General features: G+C 34.3%; 1 protein-coding gene across 1 annotated transcript in view; it reads left to right on the top strand.

The window, feature by feature from the left end:
• Positions 1 to 1,442: 1,442 nt before the first annotated feature.
• The window catches only part of LOC105247916 (dynein heavy chain 2, axonemal), a 39,704-nt gene continuing 21,666 nt past the window's right edge, over positions 1,443 to 19,480 (top strand). Inside the window, exons 1-24 of the mRNA XM_025412539.1 lie at positions 1,443 to 1,653; positions 1,956 to 2,413; positions 4,175 to 4,311; positions 4,545 to 4,887; positions 5,276 to 5,795; positions 6,427 to 6,569; positions 7,005 to 7,150; positions 7,251 to 7,344; positions 8,620 to 8,790; positions 9,028 to 9,220; positions 9,873 to 9,969; positions 10,296 to 10,547; positions 11,249 to 11,376; positions 11,654 to 11,772; positions 12,248 to 12,362; positions 13,482 to 13,615; positions 13,706 to 13,899; positions 14,977 to 15,205; positions 15,297 to 15,448; positions 15,554 to 15,804; positions 16,774 to 16,994; positions 17,079 to 17,193; positions 17,949 to 18,120; positions 19,002 to 19,177. Of these exons, the coding sequence (XP_025268324.1) occupies positions 1,443 to 1,653; positions 1,956 to 2,413; positions 4,175 to 4,311; positions 4,545 to 4,887; positions 5,276 to 5,795; positions 6,427 to 6,569; positions 7,005 to 7,150; positions 7,251 to 7,344; positions 8,620 to 8,790; positions 9,028 to 9,220; positions 9,873 to 9,969; positions 10,296 to 10,547; positions 11,249 to 11,376; positions 11,654 to 11,772; positions 12,248 to 12,362; positions 13,482 to 13,615; positions 13,706 to 13,899; positions 14,977 to 15,205; positions 15,297 to 15,448; positions 15,554 to 15,804; positions 16,774 to 16,994; positions 17,079 to 17,193; positions 17,949 to 18,120; positions 19,002 to 19,177 (4,771 nt within the window). The remainder of the gene's footprint in view (positions 1,654 to 1,955; positions 2,414 to 4,174; positions 4,312 to 4,544; positions 4,888 to 5,275; positions 5,796 to 6,426; positions 6,570 to 7,004; positions 7,151 to 7,250; positions 7,345 to 8,619; positions 8,791 to 9,027; positions 9,221 to 9,872; positions 9,970 to 10,295; positions 10,548 to 11,248; positions 11,377 to 11,653; positions 11,773 to 12,247; positions 12,363 to 13,481; positions 13,616 to 13,705; positions 13,900 to 14,976; positions 15,206 to 15,296; positions 15,449 to 15,553; positions 15,805 to 16,773; positions 16,995 to 17,078; positions 17,194 to 17,948; positions 18,121 to 19,001; positions 19,178 to 19,480) is intronic.

Below are 19,480 nucleotides of genomic sequence, written 5' to 3'. Positions count from 1 at the left end.
ATATGATCGATTTTTGCGAACTCAATTTCAATCCAATCGAGGCAATTGGATTTCCGGATATTCTGCCATTGTTAACTTTACATGTAGCCTAATCCTTTTATTTTTCGTCACATAACACGAATAATTAGTATGCTCTCTTCCCCAAGTATATACTACTTTTAAATGCCTCTTTAATTATTATAATTTCTCATATCTTAGAATTTATCACAATAATTTACAAAACAGACACTCTTCTATAAGTCAGTAAACACGATAAACTTTGAAAATGTTGCTGTCTAACTAATTTAGGTGTCTGTTACGATAGTACGATAATCCTGTATGCATACAAAGTGATCGATGAGTGGCTGTAGTGCCAATTCGTGATAAAGGAACTATGGCGAACCGATCCTACAATGCCAAGGGCGATCATCGCGATCGTCCATAGTTGCTCCGGCTTAAGGTCATAACAATCTAACGTGATGACACTACCAACTGAATTTCCAACTTTAGCACTGCAATCCCGTTACCGCAACGCACGACGCAAAGTTCCGGACCGTCCGCGGCACGGGCGACGGAAAAGCGGGGACACACCAGGGAATTGCATGAAGTTATTATTACCATAATTTTCGGCTAAATGCACTGCACAACTCACCGTCGCTGGTAAATCTAGCGTCGATGTTTGCCTACGTATGCGAACGGGATTACTCCGCTGTCGAGTTAGAAACGATTGCATTGCATTCGCGGACGGAAGCCACTTCATTATTTCTAATGGATCCTGAGCGGGTTTTAACCTGATCGAAGCGTCGCTTTGCTAATTGTACATTCAGCAACCTCGTTTCCGTACCGTTTTTTCATCTCCGCAAGGTATTTCGCTCGTAATTAATTCATCTTACGATTAGTAATTTAAATCTTTCAGTCTATATAAACGTGTGATTAATATTTTTCACAGAAAAATGTACATATCGTTCATTCTATGAGATTCAAAGGGAAGCATACGCATGCAATCGTTAATGATAAAAGATATGTAATACAACGTTTGAATATTCTCACAATATTAATTAAGATTTAAGCAAATTATTGTCATTCAAATCGTCGCAATCTTTTTTTCCCACTTTTTCCGATTATTGTATTTTCGATAAGATCTACACAATTGCCCGCACCGATTATAAATTGATGTGACAATGACAAGCTAGTCGATCATTTCGATGCACCGTGAGCAATTCAGTTCAATAAATCTCCATCAGCGGGAACGTAGCGGTCGTGTGCCCGCAATTCCATGTGATAGATGTCGGGCGATATAAAAAAAATGGTAATATTGGGAACAGCGATAACTAGGTTTCTCAGTGTCCTGTCACGTTCTTGGATTCCCCCTTCCTTAATCGCACCGAAACACATGTGTGAAAGCGGACTTCTGCACCAAACTGGACACCTTTCTATGCAATTTAACGGACCTCACGTACAAAATGCTGGGCTTAACCGTGATATATGTACCTCTGGAGAATAGGGAGTTCACCGTGGAGGAGGGTAGCGCCGATAAGGAGTTGGTGAAGAGGATGGAGGGTGTGCTGGCCCATTGGAACACCCAAATCAAAATAGCCCTCTCCGATCAGGAACAAGCAACTCCGCACGAGTTATTATGCCTCGACGACGAATATGACTTCTGGACTTATCGATGTAAGTGCTTATTCCTAAGAAAAGACATGGTAGCTACGAGGATAGAATCGTGTTTCCCGATAATATATATCCGTGAGATTTCCTAGGAGGGATAAAAGTTTCCTTTAATGCGAGACGTTTTAGCGGAATCCCTTTGTCATGTGTACCTTATAGAATTACGAAGAAACTTATATCACTTTGGAACTTTTAATCGTGGTAACAGTAGAATTCTTTTTCGCTTTTACCAACTTTTGAGAAAATTTTATTCAGCCGTGCCATAATATTGATGACTTACTTCAATGTGCCATATTTTTTTTCATCAGACGACAACCTATGCGGTTTAAATCATCAGTTGCATAAAAGCATGGTGGAGCTCATTATCGACATATTATTGGCTGCACAGTCCACTTACGTGCGGCAATTCCTGATGTTGAAGGAAGAAATCGAGCACGGTACCATCGAAGCAAAATCGAACATCGAGTTCCTGAGCATTCTGAAGGACACTTGTGCCGAATTGAAGACTTGTACCACTCCTGCAAGCGTGGCTCAATACCTGCCAAAAATGATGCACCTCTTCAGGACGATTTGGTTGAACTCCCCGTACTACAATACCAGCGAGAAGATAAGCAATCTCTTCAGCGCGCTCAGCAATCAGATCGTCATTATGTGCAAAGACTTCATCGATTTAGCAGATGTATTTGCGGGGCGGACTAAAAAGAGTATGAAATTGTTGGACGAATGTATAAAATTGTGCGAGGATTATAAAACTCTTTATTATAAGGTAAATTACATAGACTTAACTTCTGCAGGGATGAATTTATCGGAAGAAATTATTTTCTTTTTTTAAATTTTAGTTTGTCTCCAAAATATATTTATAATTAGTAAACAAAACAGAATAAATTGAATAACATTTGAAATCTCTCAAAAAAATAATGTGCACATATATGGCTATTTTGCGTTAAGATTAACTATTCGCGTGAAAGGATTTTATATATTAAAACTAATATATTTTTTTTTCATGTGTTGATATATACTTAAAGAGATAAATATTTTTTTATATTAATATAAAAAATATTAAATGCTTTTGTAAAAACAATGTTTTTGTGTAAGATTTATAGAGCCTAACTTATAGAAAAGAATTTTTAATCATTCGTATATAGCACATTTACACATTTTATGTCAATATAGAATTATTACATATTTTATCAGTTTAATTAAAACTTAATCTCGAATTTTTTTTTTAGGAAAAGTAAAATATTTATCATTTAACAAAAAATTCATTTAGTTTAACTTTAATTAACTACGCGAATTAAGCCATTATGCAATAATTATAATAATAATACATATTTACATATAGCTTTTAGACTTGCGCATATTTATTTTAATAGTTAATAAGTAAAAGTACATACCTCTCTAAAATACATATAAGTTCAAAAGCCGGCTTGTGACCGTATACACGAAAAGCGTATAAAACGTGGTACTTTATGCTATCTGCAAATTCACCTTCCACAAGCGGTGAGTTAAACTCCCATTAAATTATGTGTGCACAGTTACTTTAGCTACTTGGATCCCTCGTTGGACAACGCGAGGAAATGAAGCTCTCCGTTAATGCGGAGGAGTTACAAAGTGATTTCGGTTTTCAGCAGTAATTATGATTGGAAATGATATAATTTCAAGTTGTGTAACGGGGCACAACCAACGCGAAAACTATCTCCCCAAAATGGTTTCCTACGAGTTTAGAGTCGCAAATAAACGTTTGCCCTAATGAAATTAAAATTTAAAGATGGAATAGGACGCGAGTCTGTCTTAGAGAAATGTTCCCCTTAAAAGTACAAAGCAGCCAGATGAAAAGAGGCTTTCTCTTCAAGTAGAGATCGCAATATAACACCGACTTACGTTCCTCCCGTGGGCAGATAAGCCGGAATAGAAGTGGGAATTGGGAAACGGTGTGACGATGCGTCGACTCTCCTGACTACTTGTTCTCGAGTTGCGCCACGGTTAGCGCCATGTGTGCCCGAAGGGATAGGTGACACGACTCCTTAGACTTTTGTGCAGAAATCCGTGCAATCGCATTACGTACCGTTTTACGGGTCGCTAACGCGCGTGTCCACAGTTCCTCACGTCTTTCTTACGTTACTCGAGCAGTTTCGTTCTTTCAAAGTTACACAACATACATTATTATAATATAAATATAACATTTATATAATTGTAATGTAACATTTTATACAAGTAAATATTAATACAATATATACATATACATTTTATATAAATAAATATTAATAAAATATCTTTCCAAATATATTTTTAGAAAATATTTCCGTGAAATTATAATACAGCGAAATTCCTCGTCCGAATCGTTTCGTTTCTTCCGTTTCATTTACATTTCTTACTCAGAGCAGAATTCAAATTAGGAAGAGAACAGCGCTTATTACAATATAAAGATTTTAATTCACATTTTTGTCGAACGAAAAGTCATATAATCTAGCAAGATTTATATTTAATAATTTTTTTTTTCAAACATATTCCGTTTTATAATCTTCAGATTGCGAGCGCTCACATCAATCTCACACTCCACCCTTGGGACTTAGACACGGGGAATATATTCCGTTACATCGACATTTTCATCGGCAGGTGTCAGGATATGATCGAGATTTGTCAAGCGATGATTGATTTTGCAAGGTCCAAATAATATACACCGTAGAGACAATAAGCCAAAATATACACTATATACTATATATCTATTTTTTTCTATTTTTATTTCTCATTCAAACAATATTTTCTTTTTAAAAATGTAACTGTCATATGCATTCGGGATAATTCAAATTTTGTTTCTACTGTTTTCAACCAATGCGAGATAGTAATTTGCACAGTGATATTCGTGAATAACAACGCAATTTTTTAACCACATACAGGTCGGACGAGACGGCTCAGATTTTGAGTCCCAAATTCAGCGGTACAAGTGGTGAAGAGCACGAAAGAGTATGCCAAAAAATCGAAAGGCTCTTTTACGAAGCTTTGAGCGAAATCGAGATCAATTCGCACAAGATTTTCGCTGTTCGCGATTCTACGTGGCACGATAATATGATCATATTTCGTAGCGAAATGAGGAACTTAGAGATAATGATCGAAAACCTGATAGCCACCGTTTTCATGAACGTTAATAACGTTCAAGAGGGAATCGAAGATCTGCGGAGCTTCTATAATTATTTGAATCGAAAGAATTTAAAGTCGCTGTTTGACAGCAAAAATACTAGCGTAAGGAGAAATCAACGATAAATATAAGTTACTTTCAACAAGAAATCAATCGCATTCGTAATAATTTTTTTTTTTTTCAAGCAAAAATAATTACGTAAATAATTCTTATTATGAAAAAAGTCTGTGAAAATATCTACAAAAAAATTCTTGTCATTTAAAAAATGTCTAAAGCAAAACTCTCTTATAACATTATAAATTTCCAATAATCTCTTACATGAGAGGAGTTTTATAAAAAGGAAAATCTAATATTTTCTACAAGAGAGAACATACACATGTCAAGCTTGTGTTATTGCTTTCTGCGCAAATGTCACATTCTTTCAAATATTTAAACCGCTGAAGTAATAAGTTACAAATTTCAAAATTAATAACTTTCAACATTTCTGCTCAGGTGTGGCAGATCTTTGCCGACGATATCCAACGAACAAAGCAGGAAGTTCTGAACGAGAGAGAAGAATATCCTTCGATTACTCCGTACTATGCCGGCAGAGCGTTGAATCTTCGTCTGAAAGGTGACCGTCTGCAATCGACGCGAAGAATGCTGGAGGAGGCCGAGTGGATGCCCTATTGCAACATGAGCGAGGAGATCTATCATCAAGGAGACATCGTGATCAGATCCATCGAGGATTCCATGAAGGATCTGCATGCGAAATGGCTGTACGACGTCGGCGAAAATCCGCGAGCGCGGCTCGACCGTTGCCTGATGCGACGTAGCGACAGCAAATCCGGGTTGCTCGAGTGTAATATCGACCCTAATATCCTGAATCTCTGCCGCGAGTGTTCCTATTGGATCAGCCTGCGATTCAACATACCTGTGAACATCCAACTGATACACGACAAGTGGAGCACGTTACACTTTATATACGAGAGCGTCCTCGCCGTCACGTTGGCGTACAACAGGATTATCGAAGGTTCGCTGTTGTCAATAATTACTCGCCAAATGATTACACATAGCTTGTTGAGGCTGATTATTAGGGGATTTTCTTTTTTAGTCAGACTTGACATAGTTATAGCAAAACTTTAATGTAATTTATTCGCTTATTTCAACGCAAAAATTCAATGTTATAAATATAATAGATTAAAAATGTTCTTTAATTGTATTTTTGAATGGTTTCTTAACAAAATCCGAGATACTTAATTACTTTTAATATAATAAATTCTAATCATTTTTTTCTTAAATTTAATATTATTAGAAGATAGAATTATTTTATCTATTACCATTTTTTTCGAATTGTTCCATGTGTTATAACATTGCATAAAGTACATCTCTAAAATATATATACATATATTTATACATATATATACATAAATGAATTTATAATAACTAAATTAATTTTTTTCTAACTATATTAAATACGAATTTCGCTTAAAATGCTTATGCAAATGCTTATGCAAATATCATAATGGTGCGACTTAGGGGAAGCACATGTCCATAATGCTCGTGATAAAAGCGATATTCTCTATATTTATAGTCACATGCATTAATTTGTTTCCCACGGTAACGAAATATTCTTGCAACGTAGCTAAACTTGTATTTTTCAGCATTGTCGCTGACGGAACGTGCGTTGTTTCGCGAATTAATTCGGCAGCTCAACCGGAAGATCAATCCTGGCTTAACCAAGCTGACGTGGAACACGGATTACGTGGACTCGTATATTGAGGATTGTTTCAACGAAACGGCCAATGTATGCTTAGAGCCTCTTACCTTGTCCATGTGCGAAATCCATGTAAATTCATGCAATATGTACGGGACGCCTCGCGGTAAAATTTAATTTTGAACTGCCCGAGAGAAGTCCTCTCGCTATCTACCTGCGTTTGAACAATTAATTACAAACTCCATGTAACGCAGAAACGGAATAATTACGATGCGATGAATACGCGTGTATGTGTGTATAAGTAACAGGACATTGAGCTCAGTAACATTAAGTTAAAGTCTCTTTATTATCCTCTTTTCTTTTGAAGAAATCATATTCACTTTTTTCATTATTTTTTTTAACTTTTTTAAACAACGTATGCTAAAATCATATAATTAAAGGGCAAACGCAATTATTTGTTAGTTTAATACAATATCCCAATATGAACGAAATGGCAAGTAAAAGCAGAATTATTTGTCGCTCTAGCTTCAAGGGTTTATCGACACTTACAAGAACTCGAACTTCGAGGTCATAAAAATCTGCGAGAACATCTGCGACACTCCCATGATCAAGATAAGGGTTAATTACACGTACACATTGTCTGTATTAAAAGAGGAGCTCTTGCACGTACGGTAGGATTTCCATTTCGCATTATGCTGCTGCAACTCTAGACGCGTGACTGAAACTTAACGCTTGGTAAACGAGCATCGATCGAACTTTCTCACTTTCCAGAGACGAGACGTTCCAAGTTATGACTCAAAGACTCGATATGGTATTTCTATACATCATGGAGATTTATGAGGGCTTCAAGAATGTGATAGAAGAGGTATAACTTTTTTGATGCAACTGCGAAACTCAACAAATATAAATATACCATTTTTTTATTATAGAGATAATATGTTATATTATTGCTGTGTTATATGATATATTATTAATATTAAAAAAAGTATCTTTTCAAAGAAAGGTAAGAAAGATGTCAAATCTAAATATCGTCTAAAGAAATTACACAAAGAAGTGTTGTTTTGTTGTCATCACCATCAATTTATAGGCGATTTAGGATTTTTTTAGTTCATGTAAAACATATTTTATACAATCTCTATTACGCTTAAAAGAAAATTTATTTTATGCAAAAATTCTTTAAGTCTTATAAAGTAAACTTTATTATATTAAATGTTGCTCAGAAAATCAAAGTAGATCTCGATTAATATAAAAAAATTGAATGATTATTTTATTATCCAAAGTCATATTTTTCTACATGTACTTTCTGCCTGGTACTAATATTCTGAACAAATTTTTTTCTAAGACGTGTTTAAAAATTCCTTTATATTTTCGGCAATTTATTTTATTTTTAACAGTTTCTATCAACTTTAACAAATGCCGAGGGGCGATTAGCCGGCAGTAAATTTCTGACAAGTTATGTAAAGTTGAATCTTTCTCGTGAAGATTTCAGAGCAGATGTAAAAATGACCAAATAGCTTTGACGAAAAAATATTTGTGAAGGAAACGGTGTACGTTGCATGCCTGTAGGCTATACAAAGCAATTCTCGTCTAACTAAAGTTGGAGAAGTAAAGAGCATACTTACGGCAGATTCGTGTTAAGATATGTCGTACCATAACGTGACTACCACAGTGAGCACGTGCCTTCTCGGTTAATTCAAAAAGTCTCCAAGCGTTGCAGTCTCGCCGTAAGCGAGCATAACATGTTTGGCATATTATCCTCTATCAGATCTATTATAATTTATAAATATAATTATTAAATTAATATGGCTTATCTGAAGTAAATAAACCTATAATATATTATAGGATGTATCGGATATTCCGAAAAAATTTAATAAGCATTTATGAGATAAATATTTTTAATTTTTTTAAAAAGTTTTAATTAAAATGTAAACTTTAACGAAACACTCTACCGTAAATTAAATTTTTCTTTTTAACTTTGGCACGCGGAGAGATTGATAAGCAGCTATCAAATTTTTTTAAAAAGCGTACAGCCACCCTAATTTATTTCATATCTTTTATAATTATATTTGTGTTTATAATTTTTTTATTCTCTTTTAAATTTTAACATACATGTAATCTTTTTACTGCTTTTTCTGCTCAGAGTCGTACGGAATGGAAAGATTATTTGATGAAAATCGATACAGTAATCGAGGAAGCCATTAGATTGTGTTTGAAGAATTCTTTAATCATCATGTTTGAAGCTCTTCATGGTACTGATACGACAGGACCCTCACCCCTTTTATTAGTGCAAGCGGATATTATCGATAACAAAGTATGTTCATAACTATCCATAACATGTTTAACATACCATGCAAGATATAGCCCACACATATAGAGTATTACGTACATTGTTGAACTAAAGGTCTCGCCTGTTTAAGTTGATAACGATAATTTGGCATTTTCCAATATCATAATAATGAAAATACTTTATCTAATTATTTTAAAGCTTTGCTGTAAAAAAAGAAAAGAATGCATATAGTTTAAGTAGTTTACTGCATGATTTATCTAGATAAACTTTATACCAAGCCTCTTGGAAATAGCTACAGTAATAGCAAATATTTCGAATATTTTGTTGGAGCCCTTGAAAGATGTTCCGCGACTAGTTAAGAAGTTTAAAATGCTTCGAGACAAGAGCTTTCCCTTTCCAAAGTTGTACAAGGAGGACAAAGAGCTGATTGAACTCCAACAGAAACTCAATAACGGTTGTATCATGAAGCTTTCTATATATCTTTTGTTGTGTCTGACTCTTTCTTTTATTCTTTCAATGATTTTTCCTACTTGATACTTTGTAATTAATGTATCAAACATTCTTCTATAACGGCATATCGATAATTTTTAAACATTTTATCTGCTAGAAACATTACATTCTTACTTTATAACTATTTATTCATTAAGAACAGAGCAAACAATCCAGGGCAAATTTGTCTTATGTTAAAAAATGTATTATTTATGCTTTCATTTTCTTTTAAAATTTATTATTTATATATGTCGATACAGTTTTATTGATTATAAACATTTACACAATTTAAAATTAAAATGTCATTAATTTAAAATCATCCTCTATATCAGAAACTTTATCAATTGATTTATTATTAATTTAATTACAATTTTCACTCCAATTTCATTTTCCTAAAATTTAATAAGAATATAGTTAATTTTAAATTAATAATTTAATTAATGTGTAATATCAAAATATTCTCTTACCTATATTAATTTATATGTATATATATATATATATATATATATATATATATATATATATTCTTATTAATATGTGCGATATAATTTAATATTAAATCTATCTTTATGCTATGTTAAAATAAATATATTAAATATTAATTTATCAATTTACAGAAGTAAGTTATTGTTTTGCTCAAGTGCAAAATTATCTCAAGACCTGGGAACCATTCAAAGATATATGGGAAATGAATAAAGATCTATATATTCAAAGGTAATGTAAAAAGAATTGTCTCATTTAAAATTATAATTAAATGATTCTTTTGCTCGCGAGACTTTTAAAATTTCATTTAAACTGCCTTATTTACATCTAATTCTATGTATTATTTGATATAAATAATTATTACAACTAAAAAAAAATTTATTTAATAATCTTTTCATGAGATCTCTCTCTCTCTTCAAAGATCAGAAAATAAAGAAAAAGCATAAATAATCTACATTTGATATATAATTTTTCATTTTAATACATAAAATATTTGCTTCATACATTTTAAGCATTTTTATTTAACTTTATAAAGTATTATACCATTTTCAAATTAGATATGAAAAGTTGAAACCAACAGTTGCATCTTTTGATGCGGATATAAGTAAATACATCGATGTGATGAATAGCGTCCAACTACAGGAAACAATGACGACTGTGCATTTCCTCGATATAAATTCTGATGGATTGAAAGCCACCATCATCGAGCACTGTTCAATTTGGCAACAGAAGCTTACCGCACTTTTGTTACGTATGACCAATGCAATGGTCGACCACATTTATCATTACATCGCTGAAAATTCCACAAAGTTAGTTGCCTACCTGATTGTTGGAATAAAATTTTTCAAAGTAAAAAGAAAATTTACCGCTTAGGATTACAGAGAAATTTGATACAGAGGAAGGATCACAGAAATGGGTTACAGAAAAATATTTTTTATTTTTAAAATGAATATTTATACATTTCTACTTGGAAAGTTTTAGAATAAGTTTAGGTTTAAAATAAAAAATTAATTGAAATGTATCAAATCATACATATAACTGATTTGTTCAAATGATTGGTTAAAAAATATGTCAACTATTTTTAACAATATTATATTTAAACATCCATTTGTATATAAAACCAATGATTGGTTAAAAAATATGTCAACTATTTTTAACAATATTATATTTAAACATCCATTTGTATATAAGTTTAAAGAAAGGGAATATTTTTATTTTAATTTGAGAGAATTAAGTGTGTCTGCAGTTCACCATTTTTATGCTTATTATTCAAAAAAAATTCCTTTTCACACAGAGCCCCCAGTCTGATCATCTATTCCTCTATAGCATAATTGAATTTTTCAGTTATATTCGATTTCGAGTGTTCTCGATCGATACTATTAATGTAAATTTCCTTAAGCCGAGCAGAACACTGGAGAGGCGTTGCTCGCAAGGCGTTGCTCCCATAAATCCTGTCGCAATGCCTTTTTGAATTTCGAACTGAATCGTACGTGAATTCATTCGTTTGCAGAATAATGAAGGAACCGACGGATCTCATCAGCATGCAATCCGCGCTGCAATTGTTCGAGAGGCTCACTGCCGAGATCCCGAAAGAGGAAGAAGAGTTCCCTAAGATTCAGGAGCAGTTTCAAACTTTGGGTAAACCTTTAAATGTTTTCTCCGTGTTAAATAAGAAGGTCGACACACTATAAAATCGATGGAGCTTAAGATCGCGATTTACTATCGCTCAAGAATATGCAAGACGATCTATAATTTTTGCAAACGTATTTGCTTTGTTTGAAATAATCTCAGACCTTGTTTATCACATATGGAAACTCTGAACAAAAATCTATTATTTTAAACTACGTATAAACTTATGCATATTCACATAATTATGTATACTGGATCGCAGAAAAAGATGCTTAATAATTTTCAGAAAAATATGAGGTGCCGCTAACTTATGAGTTTAAAAGAAAATTAAAAGACATCAACCGTTCGTGGACGGCTTACTTGGAGTTACTTGCCACGTGCGAAGTTACCCTGCTCGAGAAAAAGGTACTGCATTCCCTCGATATAAAAGAGAACTTCTAGGAACTTTGTAATAAAAAATGGAGTTCCTTCGCGCGACGTCGGCGTCGACGCTAACTAAGAGGAAAATATGATGTCAATTAATTATTTTCTCAATTTTGACGTTACTTCATCGCATCTAAGGAATTTTTATATAATCTGAAAAATTAGTTTTACAACTTTTTAAAAACTCTCTAATATATTTGCAAGATTTAAATTATTTAGTAAAGAAGTAAGAAAATATTTCTTGTTATTTCTTGCACATTTTTATTTTTAAAAAAGAATAACAAGTAATTTTATATACATATATTTATTTATTTATTTATTCATTTATTTATTATATATTTATATCTCTCTCAAACTTAAAGAAAAAATGGTAGAATTTTACATGTTTGTAAATAGTTATATATATCCATAATAACTTGGATTATCTTTTGAATATTTTGTTTAAATATAATCGCAGGAAGAATTTAAACAAATATTGCTGACTGATGCGACAATGTTCGAGGAAGATGTATCTTCCGTAGTGCGTAGATTTAACGATACCGGGCCCTTCACCTCCGACTGGAATTCAAAGAGTAAATTAATGCATTCTCATTAGATATATATTATAAATATAAATATCTTCATAGCATGACACTGAATTGCATAAATCAACGATAAGTAATTACTGTATCTTACAATCTATAATAGATTCGTGGATAACAATGAATAAGAAAATATTCACATTCAATTATAACATTTATAATTTTTAATATACGGTAAATATGAAGTTATAATTTATACGTTAAACGAGAGAGTAGAAAAGAAAATAAATATAAGAAACGTATAGAAGATTTTGCAAGAGATATTTTTAACATAATTATTTTAAAGTTTATATGTTAAATATTAAGAAAAAATTTTGCTTTAAATAATATTGTTTCATTTGTGACATTTTTTTATTTTGCATTAAATAATAACATTGTTTATTTGTGATATTTTTTATTTTGAAAATTTAAAGAGATTAAAATTTAAAAAATCGTAATCGTAACACTTTTTGCTTTTACTACTGCAGATTAGTGTTATTTATTCATAACACATCCAAGTACAATGTTTTAAATGCGTTTGTCAATATTCGGTCAATATCGGTTTATTTTTGCATGAATTTTGCCTACAAAATATGCAGTAAGTAATGATTACCAATAATCCTGTGTATATCTGGAATACATACATAAATGTTAGATGGCTAATCACAGAAAAATAAATTGATTTTAATCAGACATTCTAGTTAGAATAAATTTTGCATTAAATGACATTTTTTTATTTTGCATTAAATAATAACATTGTTCATTTATGATATTTTTTATTTTGAAAATTTAAAGAGGTTAGAATTTAAAAAATCGTAATCCTAACGTTTTCTGCTTTTACTACTGCAGATTAGTCTGTTATTTATTTATAATACATACAAGTATAATGTTTTAAGTGCGTCAATATCGGTTTATTTTAGCATGAATTTTGTCTACAAAATATGCAGTAAATAACGATTACCAGTAATCCTGTATATCTGGGATACATACACAAATGTTAAATGGCTAATCACGGAAAAATAAATTGATTTTAATCAGACATTATCTAGTTAGAATAATTCACTTAGTATTAATATTTATTACTACTATATTGCATTTACTTTATCATTATTATTATCATTATTGTTACAGACGCTTTAAATTGGCTGGCCATCTTCCGGAAAGATATTTATTCCTTGAGAGACAGAGAAAAACTATTAAAATCACGAATGATGATTTTTGGCATAAATTATCCAGATTCTCGGGAACTCGCTCAACTCGATAAAGTAAATAACATATTTGCTCAAATGTCACCTTCACTCTTCATGCTAGTCTACGTATTTATACGACTTTCCGACACTTTTCTACTCGCGAAGGATATAGCCGTGATCGAATTGGTGTGGCAATTGACGGACGAATGGAACGATGCCTGGGAACGCTACAAAACCGGAAATTTCTGGACGATAGAATTGGAAGAGATGGACGCAACCGCTAATCTCCTCCTCCGGAAACTCACAAAACTCAGCAAAGAGCTCAAAGAAAAGAACTGGGAGATTGTCGAGAATACCAGGTGCGACCCAGTCATAATCGAATTTCGAACGCGCAGTAAATATGTGCCGCTTTCGTAAATTTTTCACAAAGCAAAGTAGCGCTAGCGATTGCCATCCTTTAGCAGGATGTCAATTTATCCCAAAAAACTAGAAATCGGTCCGCTACGTTATAAATTGCGCTCGTGCGGTGGATGGCCATTTTTCAAAATGATAGCAAGATGAGAGGGATCATGCACGGGGATGTAATCGACGATAATTGTCGATGATTGAAATGTCCGCTGTTTGTAACATCGAATATTATACCGAATGATTTAATCCCTTCGTTAACAGCTTTTTGCGGTGTATGACGAGAGTAAAAAATAGTTTGTCGAATTTTGAAAAGTTCTACATATATAAGGATAAATAACGCTAATAAAAAAAATTTGTTTGAACGAGTGCACTTGGACCAGCGCAATGCTTTGGAGGAAATAATGCGAAGGATAGTCCACAACTTAATCCAGCATATTACACAGCGACGCTTATTAACTTCTGCGTCGCTAAAACGCGTAACTTACGTAAACTTACCGACCACACTTATGACCACACTCCTTTCGACGATACTTTTTGAAACTAACAAAGTGCACGCTCCGTAAATGGCTATGTAACTTCTCAGCAGCTACAATTCAACCTAGTTTACTAAACAAGGAAAAATGAAAATAAACTATACGCAGAACGCTGTTTGCGTACAAAAGAAAAAGTATTCTTCATTATGCAATGGAAAGAATCGCAGGAAAGTTTTCGTATGAGTTTTGAATAACAGAAAAATTATATTTTTATATTACGTTTTCTAAATGCACTTTTTTAAATCAAAATATATCTTTGTTTGATTTTTATTTATCCTTGCGCAAAGTGATCAATTAGCATTTATTCAATAATTTACATCAGAGCCAGATTAATGTGAAAGTGATTGCTTTGCAATTGAGAGAATATTATAAGTTTACGAATATATCTTCAAATTTTAATAAATTTTATATTATTTAAAATACAAGAAAGAATATATGTAATTCTATATACAATTTATTCTACACGTAATTTATTGTAAAAATTGTATATTCCAGATTAAATGTCGATAAATTTCGACGTACATTACCGCTGATAACGGTATTGAAGAATCCAGCGATGAGATCGAGACATTGGAAGCAGGTCAAAGATACGATCGATCGAGAATTCGACGAAACGTCGGAGGACTTTACTTTGAACGCGATTATTAAAATGCAGATGCATAATTTCGCGGAGCAAATTAGCGAAATCTCGAACACAGCCACGATGGAACTCGCTATTGAAGTTGTAAGTCGTCGAGAATACAAATACGAACCATACAATATATTAATTACACAAGACGTTTCTTTACGAGAAATAACACATGCGCATTGATTAGGGACTTCAAAATATTAAAAATACTTGGGAAACGATGCCAATTACAATGGTTGCATATAAAGATAGAGGAATCTACAGATTAAAAGCGACAGACGACATAATGCAAGCTCTGGAAGATCATCAGGTGCAGCTCTCATCTATGAAGGCAACAAAGTACATTGCACTCGTTAAATTAATTATTTATATTTTTTTATATTTTTTATATTTATTTATATTTTTTTGCTAAACTTAAGCGAACTACATATTGAATTTTCCTAGATTCGTCGAACCATTTGCCCAGGAAGTCGACCACTGGGAACGGACATTGTCGACTATCGAAGAAGTTTTGGAAATGCTGCTGTTGGTACAAAGAGAATATGCGTACTTGGACAATATATTCACTTCCGAAGACATGAAGAAACAACTCCCAAAGGAGACCGATGATTTTGACAAAGTGACGAGCGAGTTAGCTGAACATACATCGAGGATGGCTTCCTACGGTTTGGTACTGCCAGCTACTCATGTTCCACGTATGTATTATCAGAAGGACTATTACAAAGGAGATGTTATCCATAGTATCAGTATAATACAAAATACGGGATCATTGTAACAAGAGATCCTTCTAATTAAATGTTAAAAAAAAAGTCACGTAGATTCCATTTTCCTACAAACATATAGAAATCCAAATAAAAATTTGTCTGTAATCTAATCCTCCGAGAAAAATAATTTTTTAATTTAATTTTACATTTGTAGTTATACTCAGCAAACATCAAATGATTGATACTGAAATTTCGATATTTTGCGAGAGAATGTTACTCGATATGTACTGTAATATATTGAATTCGCCATATCTTTTTTCAGTATATATGAAAGCTTGAATTATTGCAAGGATTTTATAAAAATTTCTAATAGCTTTTTTTACATATAATATAAAATCAATTATACAAATTATCATATTAGGATTAAAAACAATTTATATTCTATATAAAAAAGAAACAAGGCAAAGAGTATTTCTAAATACTAAATAAAAATAATTCATAAAATCTTACAACTTTTTTAAATTAAAGAATAAAAGATTTTGTACGTAGTAATGTGAATTCATCAGTTAAATATCAGATTTAACATGCAACATTTTCAGAATGAAACATAATCAATAAGCATATTTGCAAAATGCAATTAACTAATGAAAAAAGTATTACTGAACCGGAGGTATATTCCGCATTTATCGTGCGCGATCATTCTGAGCGTTAAACTAGGATTAAAATTATTTAAGCTACGACCGAGCCAGGGTATTAATGTAAATGGATACGTACAAACCGCCTGTGTCGGCTTCCGGCACTAAAAAAAAAAAAAAAAGAGAAAAACGAAAAAAAAAGAAGATAAAAAATCGAGCGACGAGCCGACGCGTACGCGTACTGTAAAATAATGTAAATCTATTCTATTGAAAGCATTTGCATTTTTCCCCCCTTCCTTGCTCCCCATCCCGACGATCCTGTTAGCTGGCTTGCTGGAAATCCTGAACAAACTCAATGACAAGTTGGAGGCGTTGCAGTTGGCGCTCGAGCAGTACCTAGAGACCAAGAGACGAGTATTTCCGAGGCTCTACTTCGTCTCGAATGATGATATACTGGAAATCCTGGCGCATTCTAAAAGACCGGACCTCATACAGCCTCATATCAGAAAGCTCTTCGCGAACATCAAGTCCTTGAAGCTCAGCAAGGTAATTCTCCGTCTTTCTATTCTCTTATACTTGCTTCCTCCACATTGTCTCGAGACTCTTAATATCGCATCTTTCTGTCTTAAGACGCTGACTGGAAAACATGTGGCTGACGGCATGTACTCGAACGAGGAAGAGTACGTCGAGTTTATCGAACCGGTCCTCTTGGAGGGTCAAATCGAGTATTGGCTGCGCAATGTCGGTGAGTTTATTTATTTCTTTTCTTCAAGTACTTCACGAGAGACGAAGATCGATTATTAGACACTTGCAAGTAACAAAATGCGAAAATTTAAAACAGTAAACTCGCAATCATCGCGGTGGTAATCCTAAAATCCGTCGTTCTTTCATGATAAACGCATAGTAGTTACCATCCCATGAGTTTTAGGTATATATCCCTATAAATCCTGTTTCCTGTTATCTCCCCGAAATCTACACGCACGCTGAGGAAATATATACGCGAGAATTTATAAGATCATAAATTGCTTTTTGCAAAATCGAAAGAGGCGGTTTCACCTCCATCTGAAATATGGAAGCGACAACCTTCTTTTGCATGCGCGTCGCGGGAAAACTAGGAGAAAGATCAGCAACGTGTGAACATGGACTCATCAAATATTTACAGTATCCTGCGGTGTGCGCGGTAGCGGGGAAAGCGGAAAGTAGCGTTTACAACAGTTCGGGTGTTACGTAAATAAAAGCCGGGGCTGGAAAATTGGCCATAATTTATGCTCAATCCCGACGTTGGTCCACGACCGCCGTAAATTACCCGATGTGCCCGCGTACGCATCAACGTACAACTTCGATTTCTGTTTGCGAGAGATAAAAATGCGCGAGCGAAATGGCGCGCGCGGGGGAGAGAGAGGAGGGGGAGTGGGTGGGAGGGACGGGGATGGAGAGGGGGATGGAAACGCGCGCGACCGGGAAGTGAGCGTGAATAAAACGCGGGGGTGGCAATTGCAGAGGCCGCGATGAGAGTGACCCTGCGCGAAGTGTTGAGGCAGTGTCGGACAGCGTTGCGAAAAATGCTCGCGAAACGCGACAGGTGGGTGAAAGAATGGCCGGGCCAGCCGGGCATTACGTCCACTCAGATTCAATGGACGAGCGACTGCACGCGCACCCTGCTACGCTGCAAGTGAGTACTTTTGGCCTTGCCTGTGAGAAATTTAGCTGCGTTAGTTATGAAACGCGAGGGAAACGAGCCGCTCGGGGTGCGACGCGGAAAGGGGGATGGAGGGAAAAACGGGATGAACGTGAGACCGGTTCTGACGGACGCCGAAAGACGGTCGGAGGAAACGAGACGATGACGAGAAAAGATCTTTTCGCGCGTACACACACATGGTAGACGCGCGTAGTGGGAGATGGTAGAATGGCCGTGGAAGAGGATAGGAGACACGGTAGGTCTAATAAGAGAAATTTTGCATATTCTACGTCTGGTCCTGCGATCCGGCGACGGCACCCTTCTACCATCTTCCTCATTTGCATATACTAGCCGTACCGCGAATAATTTAACCCGCACCTACAGCCGAGCATATCCCTACCTACCGAATAAAATCCCTCCCGTCCCGGGACTCTCCTATAACGTTCGTGTTACAGGCGAGACTCGACGTACCTTTCCGTTGCACCCCGGCACCTCGGAAAAAGAGATGCCAAAGACAACGCGGTTGGGAAAATTGAGATGAGATGCACGGCGAAAAATAATATCGCTAAAAGTGCATCGCACATGTTGCATTGTCTTCTTACATTTTAGTTGTCGCGTGGATCTTAAGGTCTGAGAATTCTTACGTTAATAATTTTTCAAAAAGAGACGACATCTTCGTATATGTACTTGCATTAATAATATTTTTAAAAATTATTATTGTCATATCGAATTAACGAGATTGCTTTTCTCGAAGCTTTCTGGAGACTCTTAAAGACAAACAAATTAATTATCAGGTAGCGTAACTGTGAAATGATATGTTAGCTATGTATTTCACAATCCAATTAAGCTTTGTTTGATTTGCTCTCGTACTCAAGAATGGCGGACTCGAAGAAGCCATTGCGAAGACTGAAGAAGAAACAGAATCAGACGTTAGACAAATACTCGGAAACTATACGAAGTGATCTGAGTAAGCTGGATCGATTAAAATTCAAGGCAGTTATCGTTATCGAGATACACGCGAGAGATGTCATTGAAAAAATGTATAAAATGAGTAAGTTGATTCGCGTATTCTTCTGCAATCATTCTTTCATCCTAGATACAACGCTCGTTCCCGTTACGTGTAGTTGTTTTACAAAAATATACTCAATATATACTCGGACGTACAGTCAACAAATTACAGATCATTTTATAGGACCGCGTCCGACGCAACCGCATCACGTTCTAGCGTTATATTGTTGGCGATACGATACGCTACAGTAGGAAAACGCTGTTGCATCCGCTAGTAAATTTGTATATCTCGAAGAAAAAGTGCTTGTAAAAATATACAAGATAGCGAGAGTCTATTTTTTGAAAA

Source organism: Camponotus floridanus, unplaced genomic scaffold (genome assembly GCF_003227725.1).
Source record: "Camponotus floridanus strain SB8 unplaced genomic scaffold, Cflo_v7.5 scaffold52, whole genome shotgun sequence".
Classification (NCBI taxonomy): domain Eukaryota; kingdom Metazoa; phylum Arthropoda; class Insecta; order Hymenoptera; family Formicidae; genus Camponotus; species Camponotus floridanus.
The sequence above is the reverse complement of the archived record's forward strand: the minus strand, read 5'-3'. Positions and strand labels throughout refer to the sequence as shown.